This window comes from Mizuhopecten yessoensis, unplaced genomic scaffold, assembly GCF_002113885.1.
Source record: "Mizuhopecten yessoensis strain PY_sf001 unplaced genomic scaffold, ASM211388v2 scaffold8995, whole genome shotgun sequence".
Classification (NCBI taxonomy): Eukaryota; Metazoa; Mollusca; class Bivalvia; order Pectinida; family Pectinidae; genus Mizuhopecten; species Mizuhopecten yessoensis.
The window spans coordinates 808312-828794 of NW_018407826.1; the positions used below are offsets into that span (position 1 = coordinate 808312).

A 20483-nucleotide genomic window follows, 5' to 3' on the forward strand; every position below is an offset into this window, starting at 1 on the left:
CCTTGTAGAAGAGTGGTTCTCAATAGATTAATGATTTGTTAAGTAAAATTCTGTAAAAAAATGACACGTTCTGCAGATCAACCCATTTACATTACTTGTGTACATATGAATTTACATATATAATGGGTATAATGCTACTATTAGCCTAAAAGGAAAATTAATGAAATCCATGCAGTTTTCTAGCTATCATGAATGACATTATATGAACCACGAAATTATGCTCAAACTATAAAAAGGTTGATGGTCGTGAAGCTATTGTTTTTTTCCGACATGGTACAAATGTATGTATATACCTGTTCTTGTTTTACAAACATCTGACAGCCTGGATATGAAGAATGGCCATAGATACCTGCAAAGTGTAATTTACTTGTAATTGACTAGATTGACAATTGAAGTGATATCTTGGTAAAAACTTAATTCAAAATTTTAAGAACCACTTTACCACTTCTAGCATTCACAGAAAACGTATCACTCCAATGCCCTCTGTGGCATCCACACAGTATGTCACTGACATTTCTGGCATCCACAACAAATATGTTATTCCAGTGCCATTTTGTGGCATATGTAAAACGTACCATTCCAATGCAATATGTGCTATTGACAAATGTGCGGAGCAAGTCGCTCCAATATCATCAGTGACATACACACTTCGATGCCAACAGTGACATACACACCCCGATGCCGTCAGTGACATACACACCCCGATGCCATCAGTGACATACACACTTCGATGACTTCACTGGCATACACACTCCGATGACTTCACTGGCATACACGCTCCGATGCCGTCAGTGACATACACACTCCAATGCCGTCAGTGACATACACACTGCAATGCCGTCAGTGACATACACACTCCGATCCAGTCAGTGACATACACACCCCGATGCCGTCATTGATATACACACTTCGATGCCGTCAGTGACATACACACTTCGATGCCGTCAGTGACATACACATTTCGATGCCGTCAGTGACATACACACTCCGATACATACACACTTCGATGCCAACAGTGACATACACCCCCCGATGCCGTCAGTGACATTCACACCCCGATGCCATCAGAGGCATACACCCTCCGATGCCGTCAGTGACATACACACTTCGATGTCGTCAGTGACATACACACTCCGATGCCGTCAGTGACATACACTCCCCGATGCCGTCAGTGACATACACACTCCGATACCGTCAGTGACATACACACCCCGATGCCGTCAGTGACATCCACACTCCGATGCCGTCATTGACATACACACTCCGATGCCGTCAGTGACATCCACACTCCGATGCCGTCAGTGACATACACGCTCCGATGCCGTCAGTGACATACACACTCGGATGCCGTCAGTGACATACACACTCCGATGCCGTCAGTGACATACACACCCCGATGCCATCAGAGGCATACACACTCCAATGCCGTCAGTGACATACACACTCCAATGCCGTCAGTGACATACACACTCCGATGCAGTCAGTGACATACACACCCCGATGCCGTCATTGACATACACACTTCGATGCCGTCAGTGACATACACATTTCGATGCCGTCAGTGACATACACACTCCGATGCCGTCAGTGACATACACACTCCGATGCCGTCAGTGGCATACACACCACGAAACCATCAGTGGCATACACACTCCGATGCCGTCAGTGGCATACACACCACGAAGCCATCAGTGGCATACACACTCCGATGCCGTCAGTGGCATACACACTCCGATGCCATCAGTGGCATACACACTCCGATGCCGTCAGTGGCATACACACTCCGATGCCGTCAGTGGCATACACACCACGAAACCATCAGTGGCATACACACTCCGATGCCGTCAGTGGCATACACACTCCGATGACGTCAGTGGCATACACACTCCGATGACGTCAGTGGCATACACACTCCGATGCCAACAGCAACATTCACACCCCGATGCCATCTGAGGCACACACACTCCGATGCCTTCAGTGGCATACACACTCCGATGCCATCAGTGGCATACACACTCCGATGCCGTCAGTGGCATACACACTCCGATGCCATCAGTGGCATACACACTCCGATGCCGTCAGTGGCATACACACTCCGATGCCATCAGTGGCATACACACTCCGATGCCGTCAGTGGCATACACACTCCGATGCCATCAGTGGCATACACACTCCGATGCCGTCAGTGGCATACACACTCCGATGCCGTCAGTGGCATACACACCACGAAACCATCAGTGGCATACACACTCCGATGCCGTCAGTGGCATACACACTCCGATGACGTCAGTGGCATACACACTTCGATGCCATCAGTGGCATACACACTCCGATGACTTCAGTGGCATACACACTCCGATGCCATCAGTGGCATACACACTCCGATGCCGTCAGTGGCATACACACTCCGATGCCATCAGTGGCATACACACTCCGATGCCGTCAGTGGCATACACACTCCGATGCCATCAGTGGCATACACACTCCGATGCCGTCAGTGGCATACACACTCCGATGCCATCAGTGGCATACACACTCCGATGCCGTCAGTGGCATACACACTCCGATGCCGTCAGTGGCATACACACCACGAAACCATCAGTGGCATACACACTCCGATGCCGTCAGTGGCATACACACTCCGATGACGTCAGTGGCATACACACTCCGATGACGTCAGTGGCATACACACTCCGATGCCAACAGCAACATTCACACCCCGATGTCATCTGAGGCACACACACTCCGATGCCGTCAGTGGCAAACACACTCCGATGCCATCAGTGGCATACACACTCCAATGCCGTCAGTGGCATACACACCACGAAACCATCAGTGGCATACACACTCCGATGCCGTCAGTGGCATACACACTCCGATGACGTCAGTGGCATACACACTTCGATGCCATCAGTGGCATACACACTCCGATGCCTTCAGTGGCATACACACTCCGATGCCATCAGTGGCATACACACTCCGATGCCGTCAGTGGCATACACACTCCGATGCCATCAGTGGCATACACACTCCGATGCCGTCAGTGGCATACACACCACGAAACCATCAGTGGCATACACACTCCGATGCCGTCAGTGGCATACACACTCCGATGACGTCAGTGGCATACACACTCCGATGACGTCAGTGGCATACACACTCCGATGCCAACAGCAACATTCACACCCCGATGTCATCTGAGGCACACACACTCCGATGCCGTCAGTGGCAAACACACTCCGATGCCATCAGTGGCATACACACTCCAATGCCGTCAGTGGCATACACACCACGAAACCATCAGTGGCATACACACTCCGATGCCGTCAGTGGCATACACACTCCGATGACGTCAGTGGCATACACACTTCGATGCCATCAGTGGCATACACACTCCGATGACTTCAGTGGCATACACACTCCGATGCCATCAGTGGCATACACACTCCGATGCCGTCAGTGGCATACACACTCCGATGCCATCAGTGGCATACACACTCCGATGACTTCACTGGCATACACACTCCGATGCCGTCAGTGGCATACACACTCCGATGCCATCAGCGGCATACACACTCCGATGACTTCAGTGGCATTTACACCCCGATGCCATCAGAGGCATACACACCAGAGTATTTGATGAGACACGTATATCTGTATGGTAGTCAGTCATTCGGTAGTATCAGTACGGGAGCCACGGTTAGTGAGGTAATTACGAATGTGTTGATGAATTTATGAGTAGATGATGGTATAATTATATATATTATCTATAATGGCCGGCATCTATTGACATACAGTGAGATCAGCAGTCCAGCCGCTGATTTAGAGACATAAGGCATACCATTCAAACATGCAGGAATTCCTCAAGTCTTAGTTATTATTCATTCTTTCTTTCAAAAAATAAATTAAAATTCTTGTGCAAGTACTGTTGACCTACCGTTTGTTTTTTACTCGGTATCTGGTATACTTAAATCCCATGGATATCAGTTAGTTATCTGAATACAGATTTTGATTTTAAACTCGCGTTGGAATTTTAAAATTGTAATTCAAATGAAAAGCCATATTTGTATTGGGAAACAAGGTACATCATGATCCCCGTGTAATAGTTTCACGGGGTCACTATTGCCTTGATCTCATCTCAGACCCCGAGGTGCGTTCTACAACTGTGTGGGGACGTACTACCTTGCGTGAATGCTACAAATAAGTTGATACACCTTAATTTACCGTTATATATATGAACGCCTGCCCCGTTCATTCCTTTAAAGCCATGTCCCTAATACCAAAAATGGGTCTTTTGCACGAGACTCATTATGTTTCTGTTGCAATCCAACATGAACATCTTCCTCGTACTTGATGTATAATTCTCTCAATGGACGAAGGAGTAGTTACGACACGACACATGGTCCGCCACTCGTGCCGGGTTTCGGACCGCTGCCTTTTTCTGGACTGGTAACCATCACAACGGTCTCGAACACCTCCTTAAGTCCAATCTGGTTCAAAGCAGAACATTCCACGTATGTTTTCGCACCGAATGTTTTTGCACATTTAATTCCTTCTTGAATAGATATTACTTTTTGGTCCTTTTCTTTTAATCTTTTTTTTACAGTTTCGTCCTCTCGGAGGTCTGTCTTTGTGCCGACCAACACGAAGGTGGCCTTTGGGGCCAGGATTTTGATTTCCGAAAGCCAGTTCTGTTTTACATTAGTGAGTGTGTCGGGTTCCGTCACACTAAAACACACCAGGAATATGTCTGTCCCTACAGTAAACAGTTCGCGGATCCGACGGTACTCATCCTGTGATAATATCAAACACCAAATATTAGCTTTGCTGGGAGTTATTTAACACAGACTATTACCTAGATAGTTTAAATTGTGTTACTGGCTGGAATAGTTTCATTTCATTCGTTATTATATAAAAAAATAAAAAAATATTTCGCCTATGGTGAACTATGACATTTCTTTTACTAATCCGATGTCAGACCAATACTCACTGATCCGATGCCACACCGATACTTACTGATCCGATGTCAGACCGACACTTACTGATCCGATGTCAGACCGATACTCACTGATCCGATGTCAGACCGATACTTATTGATCCGATGTCAGACCGACACTTGCTCATCCGATGTCAGATCAATATTCACTGATCCGATGTCAGACCGATACTTACTGATCCGATGGCAGACCGACACTTACTGATCCGATGTCAGACCGATACTTGCTGATCCGAAGTCAGACAGATACTCACTGATCCGATGTCAGACGGATACTCACTGATCCGATGTCAGACCGATACTTCCTGATCCGATGTCAGACCGACACTTGCTGATCCGATGTCAGACCGACACTTGCTGATCCGATGTCAGATCGATTTTCACTGATCCGATGTCAGACCGATACTTACTGATCCGATGGCAGACCGACACTTACTGATCCGATGTCAGACCGATACTCACTGATCCGATGTCAGACCGACACTTACTGATCCGATGTCAGACCGACACTTGCTGATCCGAAGTCAGACAGATACTCACTGATCCGATGTCAGACCGATACTCACTGATCCGATACTCACTGATCCGATGTCAGACATATACTCACTGATCCGATGTCAGACCGATACTCAATGATCCGATGTCAGACCGATACTCACTGATCCGACGTCAGACCGTCACTTGCTGATCCGAGGTCAGATCGATACTTACTGATCCGATGTCAGACCGATACTTACCGATCCGATGTCAGCCCGTCACTTGCTGATCCGATGTCAGATCGATACTTACTGATCCGATGTCAGACCGATACTTACTGATCCGACGTCAGACCGATGTCAGACCGACACTTGCTGATCCGATGTCAGACAGATACTTACTGATCCGATGTCAGACCGATACTCACTGATCCGATGCCAGACCGATACTCACGGATCCGTTGTGAGACAGATACTTACTGATCCGATGTCAGACCGATATTCACTGATCCGATGATACTCACTGATCCGATGTCAGACCGATACTTACCGATCCGATGTTAGACCTATACTCACTGATCCGATGTAAGACAGATACTCACTGATCCGATGTCAGACCGACACTTACTGATCAGATGTCAGACCGACACTTGCTGATCCGAAGTCAGACATATACTCACTGATCCGATGTCAGACCGATACTCAATGATCCGATGTCAGACCGATACTCACTGATCCGATACTCACTGATCCGATGTCAGACATATACTCACTGATCCGATGTCAGACCGATACTCACTGATCCGATGACAGACCGATACTTACTGATCCGATGTCATACCGACACTTGCTGATCCGATGTCAGACAGATACTCACTGATCCTATGTCAGACAGATACTCACTGATCCGATGTCAGACCGATACTCAATGATCCGATGTCAGACCGATACTCACTGATCCGTTGTCAGACCGATACTCACTGATCCGATGTCAGAACGATGCTCACTGATCCGATGTCAGACCGATACTCACTGATCCTATGTCAGACAGATACTTACTGATCCGATGTCAGATCGATACTCACTGATCCGATGTCAGACCGTCACTTGCTGATCCGAGGTCAGATCGATACTTACTGATCCGATGTCAGACCGATACTTACTGATCTGATGTCAGACCGCCACTTGCTAATCCGATGTCAGACCGATACTCACTGATCCGATACTCACTGATCCGATGTCAGACATATACTCACTGATCCGATGTCAGACCGATACTTACCGATCCGATGTCAGCCCGTCACTTGCTGATCCGATGTCAGATCGATACTTACTGATCCGATGTCAGACCGATACTTACTGATCTGATGTCAGACCGACACTTGCGAATCCGATGTCAGACCGATACTCACTGATCCGATACTCACTGATCCGATGTCAGACATATACTCACTGATCCGATGTCAGACCGATACTTATTGATCCGATGTCAGACCGACACTTACTGATCCGATGTCAGGCCGACACTTGCTGATCCGAAGTCAGACAGATACTCACTGATCCGATGTCAGACGGATACTCACTGATCCGATGTCAGACCGATACTCACTGATCCGATGTCAGACCGTCACTTGCTGATCCGAGGTCAGATCGATACTTACTGATCCGATGTCAGACCGATACTTACCGATCCGATGTCAGCCCGTCACTTGCTGATCCGATGTCAGATCGATACTTACTGATCCGATGTCAGACCGACACTTGCTAATCCGATGTCAGACCGATACTCACTGATCCGATGTCAGAACGATACTCACTGATCCGATGTCAGACCGATACTTACTGATCCGATGTCAGACCGTCACTTGCTGATCCGATGTCAGATCGATACTTACTGATCCGATGTCAGACCGATACTTACTGATCCGATGTCAGACCGATACTCACCGATCCGATGTTAGACCGATACTTACTGATCCGATGTCAGACAGATACTCACTGATCCGATATCAGACCGACACTTGCTGATCCGATGTCAGACCGATACTCACTGATCCGATGTCAGACCGATACTCACTGATCCTTTGTCAGACAGATACTTACTGATCCGATGTCAGACCGATATTCACTGATCCGATGTCAGACCGATACTCACTGATCCGATACTCACTGATCCGATGTCAGACATATACTCACTGATCCGATGTCAGACCGATACTTACTGATCCGATGTCAGATCGATACTTACTGATCCGATGTCAGATCGATACTTTCAGATCCGATGTCAGCAGACCGATACTTACTGATCTGATGTCAGATCGATACTAACAGATCCGATGGCAGCCCGATACTTACTGACCCGATGGCAGCAGACCGATACTTACTAATCTGATGTCAGACCGATCCTTACTGATCCGATGTCAGACCGATTCTTATTGATCCGATGTCAGACCGTCACTTGCTGATCCGATGTCAGATCGATACTTACAGATCCGATGTCAGCAGACCGATACTTACTGATCAGATGGCAGCCCGATTCTCACTGATCCGATGTCAACAGATCGATGCTTACAGATCCGATATCAGACGGATTCTTTCTCACCTGATGCCAGATCGATACTTACCGATCCAATGGTGTCTGTGAGACCGATGCTGTATTTACAGCCGTTGAATTGCATCTCTACAGGGACTTCAAATGAGGTTGATCGACCAGCTGTTGAAGAAACATAAAAAATGATAAATAATATATTTTCAGACCATTGTTGGTATACATACGCTGAAAATGGAGACAAAAACACGCAGAAACACCGAAACCATGATTTCATTACGTTGTTCCTCGCAACAGCTAAGGGCATAGTTTAAATGTCATATCTCACTGAAGTTTCATAACCTGGACACGGCAGCGTGGCACACCATCCCGTCCGATTATTCTGACAACGGACTAACTAGAGATGTCTATAAGGAGATACAGCCTATAAAGCGATTGGCAGAAATAAAACAAATAAGACCCAAATTCAATATAACCCCGCTTCGCATAATAGTCACTCTCCGGAAATCATATCACTTTCCCTGAGCAATGTGAGTTTCCATGGATTGGCGCTGTCTTCCAGACATAGGATGCCATTACCCAGAACAAGTATCCTTAAATGAGTGTCATATGTATCGTCGTAAAAAGGGAATGTACACTGTTTTTCATAAAGATGTATTGTATACCATGCAAGTCAGTATATTTTGTATCATAAGGTCATAAAGTGTCATACATATTGCAAGTCATGTTCAAAACATCTCATATACATTGTATTTCGTGAAAGTTTCATATATATTTTATTTCATGAAAGTTTCATATACACTGTATTTCATGAAAGTCTCATATACGTTGTATTTCTTGAAAGTCTCATATACGTTGTATTTCATGAAAGTCTCATATACGTTGTATTTCTTGAAAGTCTCATATACATTGCATTTCATGAAAGTTTCATATACATTGTCATAAAAGCGTCATATATTGTGCATGTCATGTCTCATACATTGTGTCATTAAGGTATCATGTACAGTGTCATAAGTGTCATATATTTTGTGTTTCATGCAAGTTGTATGTACATAAAGTGTAATATTTATTGTATATCAAAATGTTATTTATTGTGCCATGCAAGTCTCATATATATTGTGTATCATACAATGTCATACATCGGATGTAACTAAGTGTGGCTACATTGCTCGCTTCGTTTAGACAATAGATGAATTTTGCGTTCACCAAATATTGCCAGACTACCCGGATTCTCAACGACAACAAACCTCACAAGCCATAAAATATACAAAATAGCATGTCTACCGTGTGATGCCTCACTCGTTCAAACGACATTTAGAATTTAAAACGCATTCATTTCCTTCTGAAATTGCAATAATTTTATATTAATAAAAGAAAATGACAACACCATATACTAGGCAGTATACCGCATTTAAAGTTCAATTTCCACTAGGCCGTCATACAATGCATTTTAATCGGTTTGTTTTAGTAAGGGAAAGGGGTCGTAAATACACATTTCATAACTGGTGATTAAGTCACCTTTACCCTATTGGTCCAGAGGTTGTATGAGTAATCTCGGTACACTATATATTTATACTTAAATTGTACCGTTACGTTACGTATATATACATTAATTTTACACATATGCATATGAATCACAGTGGGCGTATTAAGAGGAGCACTTGCGATCATGACTCCTTTTCAATTCGAAAGATTATTATTTCTATTTAACAGTTTAAAAACACACTGGAGTTTCTATTTATCAACCTTTATGTTTATTACAGATTTATATATAGAACAGCTTTCAATGTTGAAAATGAACACCTGTTGAAACGAGTTTTTTATTTTTACTTTAACACAATTGACTTTAAAATATATGCAACAGGATTTGGGCATTTTCCAATTTATATATCAAACTATTTTCCAACAACATTTTATAACATACATAAACATGATTGCGATTATGTTAAACACGTAAATAACACTGGAGTTGGAGAATGAGAGTTGGAGCGTGTGGGAGAGAGAGAGAGAGAGTTGGGCAGAGGGAGAAGTGCGGAGGAAAGAAGGAGAACAGTTCATTTATTTGTAACATATTATATGTGTATAATGGTAAAATATGTACGAGATCGCATGGGTGATCTTTCCCAGAACATGACAGCGTTAGTGTTATAGCTGTTCACTACTCCGAACACTCGTGTGATCAAATCTGCATCACTTCCCGTAACACAATTGCTGTATAATGGAGATAAGGTCCGGATAAGGAAGGACGGAGAGAACGGGAACGCCGTTCGTGCGGTTATGATCGAGAAGGGAAAGTTTGATAAAATATATTAGATAATTGATAACAGTAATCCAGCATTGACTGATAGTGACCAGGAAAAACAACACTAGCCGTATGTTTTCTAATTCATTATCAATGAAGCCCACGAGGTTTTAACAGAATGTACACCTCGTCATAACACGTTAAATGTAAGCATAACAACTAGCCACTTAAGTTGACTATATAAGTAGTACAGTAGAAAATAAGGATTGCGAGTGGGTGTTGTTTTAGCGAGAATCTGTTGAGGAAGTTACTGTCGGTAGATAGTACGTGTGTATATGATTACACAAGCTGTGTTAGATACGTGCCCTTATATGCCCCAATTTTACGTGCTTATCTTCTCGTCACTGCTTTGTAGTTCTTAAAGAAAAGAACAGAAAGGGTAAAAAGCAGATTTATTTGTTAAAACACACCCAGATTTACAAAACACAAACAATAAACAAAGTAACTAACATTAAAACCCATTCATCCACTATCATTAACATTAAAACCCATTGATCTACTAACATTTACATCTAAACCCATTGATCCACTAACATTTACATCTAAACCCATTGATCTACTAACATTAACATCTAAACCCATTGATCCACTAACATTTACATCTAAACCCATCGATCCACTAACATTTACATCTAAACCCATTGATCCACTAACATATATATCTAAACCCATTGATCCACTAACATTTACATCTTAACCCATTGATCCACTAACATTTACATCTAAACCCATTGATCCACTAACATTTACATCTAAACCCATTGATCCACTAACATTTACATCTAAACCCATTGATCCACTAACATTTACATCTAAACCCATTGATCCACTAACATTTACATCTAAACCCATTGATCCACTAACATTTACATCTAAACCCATTGATCCACTAACATTTACATCTAAACCCATTGATCCACTAACATTTACATCTAAACCCATTGATCCACTAACATTTACATCTAAACCCATTGATCCACTAACATTTACATCTAAACCCATTGATCCACTAACATTTACATCTAAACCCATTGATCCACTAACATTTACATCTAAACCCATTGATCCACTAACATTTACATCTAAACCCATTGATCCACTAACATTTACATCTAAACCCATTGATCCACTAACATTTACATCTAAACCCATTGATCTACTAACATTAACATCTAAACCCATTGATCCACTAACATTTACATCTAAACCCATTGACCCACTAACATTTACATCTAAACCAATTGATCCACTAACATTACCATCAAAACCCATCGATCCACTAACATTTACATCAAAACCCATTGATCCACTAACATTTACATCTACACCCATTGATCCACTAACATGTACATCTAAACCCATTGATCCACTAACATTACCATCTAAACCCATTGATCCACTAACATTTACATCAAAACCCATTGATCCACTAACATTAACATCAAAACCCATTGATCCACTATCATATACATCTAAACCCATTGATCCACTAACATTTACATCTAAACCCATTGATCCACTAGCATTAACATCTAAACCCATTGATCCACTAACATTACCATCAAAACCCATTGACCCACTAACATTAACATCAAAACCCATTGATCCACTAACATTTACATCTAAACCCATTGATCCACTAACATTACCATCAAAACCCATTGATCCACTAACATTAACATCAAAACCCATTGATCCACTGACATTAACATCAAAACCCATTGATCCACTAACATTTACATCTAAACCCATTGATCCACTAACATTAACATCTAAACCCATTGATCCACTATCATTACCATTTAAACCCATTGATCCACTAACATTACCATCAAAACCCATTGATCCACTGACATTAACATCAAAACCCATCGATCCACTAACATTTATCTACTAATTGCATTTATCAACTGGTAGTGCCATCGTCATTATTAACAGGACGATGAATGTTCTTGATTAGTCCTATATTATGATTATAAAGAATGGACATATCCTCAGCTACATGTCAATGGCAAATGGTTCGAGGACAACGGAAGGTACTGATGCTGGTATCAACAGAAAGCATCCCTTCACAGTTGAAAGTGAAAGTAATCAAAACAAAAGCGATGCGTTCTTCCTAAAACACGGACACTGCGCAACAAAAAATACGCAAAGAGGCAATAACAGTGCCCATACACAGAAGACAACGAGACTGCTCTCAAATGAAGACCATTCCCACGCGCTCAAGATCAGGTTATCAGAAGGCAAAAAACAGCCAACACAATCTAACACAATGGCAGAATTTTCTCTTGCAGACAATGACAATGACTTCTATTGAAGACAACGATAGTTCTTTCTTCTGAAGACAAAGCCATTGTTTTCTCCTGACAGTGATTTATACTGGAGATGATGAGAATAATTTCTAAAACAATGGTAGCGATTTCAACAGACAACAACATTTCGTGTCAGTGCTCTCAACAAAAGTCAATGACAATAACTTTAACAGAGGATAACGATAGTGATTTCAGCAGTAGTTAATGGCAATGCTCTCAACAAGAGTAAATGACAATAATTCTAACAGAGGATAACGATAGTGATTTCAGCAGTAGTTAATGGCAATGCTCTCAACAAGAGTCAATGATAATAACTTTAACAGAGGATAACGATAGTAATTTCAGCAGTAGTTAATGGCAATGCTCTAACAGAGGTCAAGGAAAGCGATTCCAGCAGTAGTAAATGGCAATGCTCTCAACAAGAGTCAATGATAATAACTTTAACAGAGGATAACGATAGTAATTTCAGCAGTAGTTAATGGCAATGCTCTAACAGAGGTCAAGGAAAGCGATTCCAGCAGTAGTAAATGGCAATGCTCTCAACAAGAGTCAATGACAATAACTTTAACAGAGGATAACGATAGTAATTTCAGCAGTAGTTAATGGCAATGCTCTAACAGAGGTCAAGGAAAGCGATTCCAGCAGTAGTAAATGGCAATGCTCTCAACAAGAGTCAATGACAATAACTTTAACAGAGGATAACGATAGTAATTTCAGCAGTAGTTAATGGCAATGCTCTAACAGAGGTCAAGGAAAGCGATTCCAGCAGTAGTAAATGGCAATGCTCTCAACAAGAGTCAATGATAATAACTTTAACACTGGTTAGCATGGATCAACGACAGTGATGTCAACAACGGCAGTGATCTCCAGCATGAAGGCTACGGGAGTTATTTCAATATAAGAGGCACGGTAGCGCCAGCAGCGGTTAATAGCGATAATTACTGGCAGGTTTAATGACGGAAGACACACTGATGTGAATACATTACACATCAGATTGACAGTTCAACACGTTTTTAAATCTATGGTATTCCATCCTATAACGTAGGTATGTATGTATTAACGTGTTGCACGTCAGTCACACGTGTGCATGTGTCAGTCGGTGTCGTGGAAGGTGTCTGTGTGGATATGTGTACAGGAAATCGTGTGAAAGGACCGTCACCCTACAGTCTGTGTAAATCACAGATAACTCTACAATTATTTATAACATTTAGTAAGCAAGGTTAATCTGGTTTAATTCCCAATCAATTGAACTCCAACATCCTTCTCATAACCCTTAACATTGACGCCAGTGAAATGTATGTATTTGTCTATACTATAACAGGAATATCGAATACAGCATCACAAATTTAACCAAGTGTTTAAAACTTCCCAACTGTTACTAATGATATATACGTCTGCAACTAAAATGTTATCAACAAACCCGGATTACCTAGTTCTAAAATTGTAATGTTAATAATAATACAAACTTCCGTTACCCATACAGCTACACGGTTACCTACTATACAAACTTCCGTTACCCATACAACTACACGGTTACCTACTATACAAACTGGGGTTGATTTTATTACCAATACAACTTTTGTATGTATGATTGCTTATACAAACTGGTTGGTCTGTCCTACAATTATAGTGTAAACAATACAAACTGGTTGGTCTGTCCTACAATTATAGTGTAAACAATACAAACTGGTTGGTCTGTCCTACAATTATAGTGTTAACAATACAAACAGGTTGGTCTGTCCTACAATTATAGTGTTAACAATACAAACATGGATAGTCTATACAACTATATATAATGTAACATAATACAAACTGGGATTGTCTATAAAACTATATATAATGTTATTTATAATACAAACTGGGATTGTCTATACAACTATATATAATGTTACTTATAATACAAACTGGGATTGTCTATACAACTATATATAATGTTACTTATAATACAAACTGGGATTGTCTATACAACTATATATAATGTTACTTATAATACAAACTGGGATTGTCTATACAACTATATATAATGTTACTTATAATACAAACATGGATAGTCTATACAACTATATATAATGTTACTTATAATACAAACTGGGATTGTCTATACAACTATATATAATGTTACTTATAATACAAACATGGATAGTCTATACAACTATATATAATGTTACTTATAATACAAACTGGGATTGTCTATACAACTATATATAATGTTACTTATAATACAAACATGGATAGTCTATACAACTATATATAATGTTACTTATAATACAAACTGGGATTGTCTATACAACTATATATAATGTTACTTATAATACAAACATGGATAGTCTATACAACTATATATAATGTTACTTATAATACAAACTGGGATTGTCTATACAACTATATATAATGTTACTTATAATACAAACATGGATAGTCTATACAACTATATATAATGTTACTTATAATACAAACTGGGATTGTCTATACAACTATATATAATGTTACTTATAATACAAACATGGATAGTCTATACAACTATATATAATGTTACTTATAATACAAACTGGGATTGTCTATACAACTATATATAATGTTACTTATAATACAAACATGGATAGTCTATACAACTATATATAATGTTACTTATAATACAAACTGGGATTGTCTATACAACTATATATAATGTTACTTATAATACAAACATGGATAGTCTATACAACTATATATAATGTTACTTATAATACAAACTGGGATTGTCTATACAACTATATATAATGTTACTTATAATACAAACATGGATAGTCTATACAACTATATATAATGTTACTTATAATACAAACTGGGATTGTCTATACAACTATATATAATGTTACTTATAATACAAACATGGATAGTCTATACAACTATATATAATGTTACTTATAATACAAACTGGGATTGTCTATACAACTATATATAATGTTACTTATAATACAAACATGGATAGTCTATACAACTATATATAATGTTACTTATAATACAAACTGGGATTGTCTATACAACTATATATAATGTTACTTATAATACAAACATGGATAGTCTATACAACTATATATAATGTTACTTATAATACAAACTGGGATTGTCTATACAACTATATATAATGTTACTTATAATACAAACATGGATAGTCTATACAACTATATATAATGTTACTTATAATACAAACTGGGATTGTCTATACAACTATATATAATGTTACTTATAATACAAACATGGATAGTCTATACAACTATATATAATGTTACTTATAATACAAACTGGGATTGTCTATACAACTATATATAATGTTACTTATAATACAAACATGGATAGTCTATACAACTATATATAATGTTACTTATAATACAAACTGGGATTGTCTATACAACTATATATAATGTTACTTATAATACAAACATGGATAGTCTATACAACTATATATAATGTTACTTATAATACAAACTGGGATTGTCTATACAACTATATATAATGTTACTTATAATACAAACATGGATAGTCTATACAACTATATATAATGTTACTTATAATACAAACTGGGATTGTCTATACAACTATATATAATGTTACTTATAATACAAACATGGATAGTCTATACAACTATATATAATGTTACTTATAATACAAACTGGGATTGTCTATACAACTATATATAATGTTACTTATAATACAAACATGGATAGTCTATACAACTATATATAATGTTACTTATAATACAAACTGGGATTGTCTATACAACTATATATAATGTTACTTATAATACAAACATGGATAGTCTATACAACTATATATAATGTTACTTATAATACAAACTGGGATTGTCTATACAACTATATATAATGTTATTTATAATACAAACTGGGATTGTCTATACAACTATATATAATGTTACTTATAATACAAACATGGATAGTCTATACAACTATATATAATGTTACTTATAATACAAACTGGGATTGTCTATACAACTATATATAATGTCACTAATAATACAAACTGGGATTGTCTATACAACTATATATAATGTTATTTGTAATACAAACTGGGATTGTCTATACAACTATATATAATGTTACTTATAATACAAACTTGGATAGTCTATACAACTGTTATGTCACTAATAATACAAACTGGGATTGTCTTTACAACTGTTATGTCACTAACAATAAAAATGGGGTTGTTATGTCACTAACAATACAAACGTTGATCGTCTATACAACTGTTATGTCACTAACAATACACAGTAAGGTTTCCAATGTCTACAATGTTGTTAACAATGCAATTTAAACTGGAATAGTATATACTAACTTTACCAATTGTCTGTTACTACAATCAATGGTCTGATACATGTTGCTAATAATGCAAACTGGGTTGTGTATGTCCATACAACTAGATATGACGTTACGTCTGATTCAAACTGGGTTGTGTATGTCCATACAACTAGATATGACGTTACTTCTGATACAAACTGGGTTGTGTATGTCCATACAACTAGATATGACGCTACGTCTGATACAAACTGGGTCGTGTATGTCCATACAACTAGATATGACGCGACGTTTGATACAAACTGGGTTGTGTATGTCCATACAACTAGATATGACGTAACGTCTGATACAAACTGGGTTGTGTATGTCCATACAACTATATATGAAGTTACGTCTGATACAAACTGGGTTGTGTATGTCCATACAACTAGATATGACGTTACGTCTGATTCAAACTGGGTTGTGTATGTCCATACAACTAGATATGACGTTACTTCTGATACAAACTGGGTTGTGTATGTCCATACAACTAGATATGACGTTACGTCTGATACAAACTGGGTTGTGTAAGTCCATACAACTATATATGACGTTACGTCTGATACAAACAGTGGTTGTCTGGGTCTATAAAATATATACAACGTTACTATTTTGGAGATATTTTCGACTTGGATATACCGGACGTTTTCCTGTAAGTCCAGCATGGTTTCACACACGGTACACGTGATCAGTGCCTGTGCATACATTACAGGAAGTAACACAGGAAGTCGGCCATCAAGACGTGGATTCTAGTGACACTCAAGAGTAGAAAAACGTGTTCATACAGTCAAATAAAATGTACTGGAGATAATAGAAAAAAGTGTTGCATAAACATATATCAATACTGTGATAAGTTCAGTATCACAGATCAATATATGTAGATATATGTCAGTGCAATTTGACCTGGTGTGGTAGTAAACTATAAAGGCTCGCGCGCAGCATGCATATCTAATTGACCATCAGGGTAAAGTGCTTTTGCACTTGAAAACCAATGCACACGACAAAATTATGTTCAGCATATCACCCTTACCAGGGTAACAACGATTTCTATCACTGTAATTAGAGCTTAATATAGACCAACAGAATCCACATGTATAACGTGCCCTGTGTAATGTTGCTGCATGATTGCTGTGTGAGTTACAAGCTTGAAGCTACACATAGTCACGACGTCATACTCACATGTCGTGGAGATTGGAAAACATGAAATGCATGAGTTTGCCAATTTGAGAACATGAAAGTCAAGACCTTAACAGTGGGATCACAGAAAAATACATTGACATAAAACAAGCATGGTCCTTGTGATATAAGGAATATCATTATGCGATATGAATTTGACTTTTCAAATAGCAAAAAGGAATGAAGAAATAACGTACACGACACCGACAATTAAAACAGAAAAAACGTGACTTTAACGATGGCATCAAATGAAAGGACATGTCCTTGACGATGACAGCAAAGATAGGACACATGACCTTGACGATTCCAACAACAGATAGGACATTACCCTGACAATTACAGCAAAAGATATGACAGGACCTTGGCGATTACAGCAAAAGATAGGACATGACCTTGACGATTGCAACAACAGATGGGACATTACCCTGACAATTACAGCAAAAGATATGACAGGACCTTGGCGATTACAGCAAACGATATGACATGACCTTGACGATTACAGCAAAAGAAAGGACATGACCTTGACGATTGCAACAACAGAAAGGTCATTACCTAGACTATTGCAACTAAAAACAGACACTAACCTTGCCGATCGCAACAAAACAACAGACACTACCTTTATTATTGAGAACATTCCGTTTCCCTGATTGATACTTGCACTTTGCCATTGTTCTTTTAGCACTATTTACATTCAAACTTAAAATCTAAAATTCAATGTTTCCTCATTTATTTCAATATTAGGTACTGTAAAGTAGACAAGTGTTCGGTTCCAAATCTTTTTATCAACACATTTAATAAGGGACAAATTGATCAGGGAAGTATAGTGTTTATTTATGAGCCTGAGGCAACGGTACAGAATGACATCTTGTTAATTGGTCGACTTTCACACACACATATATATATAGCTGTGTAAATACAAAACCAACTTAAAGCACTGGTGCACGTGTATCTGATGTTTATTAACATGCAATCGATACCTCATTAATCGTATGACACTCATACCATACCAAATTTAACTTTGTCATAAAGAACGTTATCACGCGCCTACCTTTCACAGTTTGACTGCATTCGTAAAGTCCGGGGACGTCACTGTCGGGGAATTTGTTGGTGGCGTAGGTCATGAGGAGACAAGTTTTTCCCACTCCACAATCTCCCACCGCCGTTACTTTTATCTTCCTCTCTTCGTCTACACCGTCGTCTGCCATCTCGGCAGTCTAACACACGTTTAACCCCTCTGCTCGCGCCGTTGAATAACCTCAGTGCGTTAAATTGTGTCTTTTTGACGTGCGACTCAGTGCAGCAGTTGACTGACTATACAGTGGTGTAATGAGACATCGTTTCCGCAGCTGTACTGTGACTATATACATCAATATCCGGACCCTACAACTTAGGTCGACCTGTTTCCTGATGTTACAAACCTCGTTTATAGACTTCGTATACACCCGTAGTGTTGTTTGTACACACATATACATATACATATATAACTCGGCAATCACGCAGGCCAGAGGTCCTCCTAAGTATCAGGAATGTTTAAAGAAGCAGATTTGCTATATAATTGTTTATCTCATCTTTATAAATATATAATATATACCGGTATACAATGTATATAATTAACTCGCGCACAGACGAATGATAAGCGAAGAATGTCTCTGGTCAGAAATGTTGCACGTGAAATGTTGCAGACCTTGATAGATGAGCAAGGATCCTGGTCATTGTATACTTTACTGTTATTGACACCAGGTCTGACAGGTGATGTAAACCAGACCCATTCCCAGCGTCTTATATAGCACTTTATTATGTGAACTATGGTCAAATGACCGCCGATTTAGCCCGGGTCAGTTTTCAAGTAGATAAGGCGCTAGGCTTAACTAAAAATAATAATAATTATTATTATTATAAATATTTCATTAGCGTGTCAAACATTTTAAAATATATATATAACAGTGTTGACTAAAATAATGCATGATTTATAAAGTGCCGAGCAAGTATTGGCTTACGAGACACAGAACATAATAACAGTTATCAATCATAATTAATAGAACAACGTTTTCTCATGCAAAAAAAATATAGGTCTAAATTGAGCCATCCTTCGATGATGTAATATAAAACCAATCGAGTGCTGTGAATAGTTTAGTCCTATTCTTGACAACTTCGAAACTGATATATCTATCAAACACGGTCCATATCCTCCTGTATTGTATTTTCCTAGTAGAAACGAGAAAAGAGTAGGATTAACCTATATAAGGTTGAAGATTTAAACATTGTTTTGTATCAGTATACAAAGTGTCACGTGTATGCAATAGAGCATTGACATATTGCCACGTGTATACAATAGAACATTG

General features: G+C 39.2%; 2 protein-coding genes across 2 annotated transcripts; one reads left to right on the top strand and one right to left on the bottom strand.

The window, feature by feature from the left end:
• Nucleotides 1-2702: 2702 nt before the first annotated feature.
• On the top strand, nucleotides 2703-3663 carry LOC110457022. Its single transcript, XM_021508105.1, has 2 exons — nucleotides 2703-3091; nucleotides 3170-3663. Exons 1-2 carry the CDS (start codon nucleotides 2723-2725, stop codon nucleotides 3638-3640), a joined length of 840 nt encoding a protein of 279 aa, XP_021363780.1. The 5' UTR covers nucleotides 2703-2722; the 3' UTR covers nucleotides 3641-3663.
• A 414-nt stretch (nucleotides 3664-4077) lies between these two features.
• On the bottom strand, nucleotides 4078-19499 carry LOC110457023 (cdc42 homolog). The gene is made up of 3 exons (XM_021508106.1): nucleotides 19190-19499; nucleotides 8097-8185; nucleotides 4078-4793 (listed from the first exon to the last, which is right to left on the bottom strand). The coding sequence occupies exons 1-3, from the start codon at nucleotides 19344-19346 to the stop codon at nucleotides 4386-4388; spliced, it is 654 nt and encodes a 217-aa protein (XP_021363781.1). The 5' UTR covers nucleotides 19347-19499; the 3' UTR covers nucleotides 4078-4385.
• Nucleotides 19500-20483: the final 984 nt, after the last annotated feature.

What these genes read in the sequence shown, in the direction of transcription:
- LOC110457022 (XM_021508105.1), top strand. Translation starts at nt 2,723, where the DNA reads ATGTCATCTGAGGCACACACACTCCGATGCCGTCAGTGGCAAACACAC. An exon ending in GGCATACACACTCCGATGCC is followed by an intron (nt 3,092 to 3,169) that starts GTCAGTGGCATA and finishes CACTCCGATGCC; the next exon opens with AACAGCAACATTCACACCCC.
- LOC110457023 (XM_021508106.1), bottom strand. Translation starts at nt 19,346, where the DNA reads ATGGCAGACGACGGTGTAGACGAAGAGAGGAAGATAAAAGTAACGGCG. An exon ending in ATGCAGTCAAACTGTGAAAG is followed by an intron (nt 8,186 to 19,189) that starts GTAGGCGCGTGA and finishes TTTCTTCAACAG; the next exon opens with CTGGTCGATCAACCTCATTT. An exon ending in TCACAGACACCATTGGATCG is followed by an intron (nt 4,794 to 8,096) that starts GTAAGTATCGAT and finishes ATATTATCACAG; the next exon opens with GATGAGTACCGTCGGATCCG.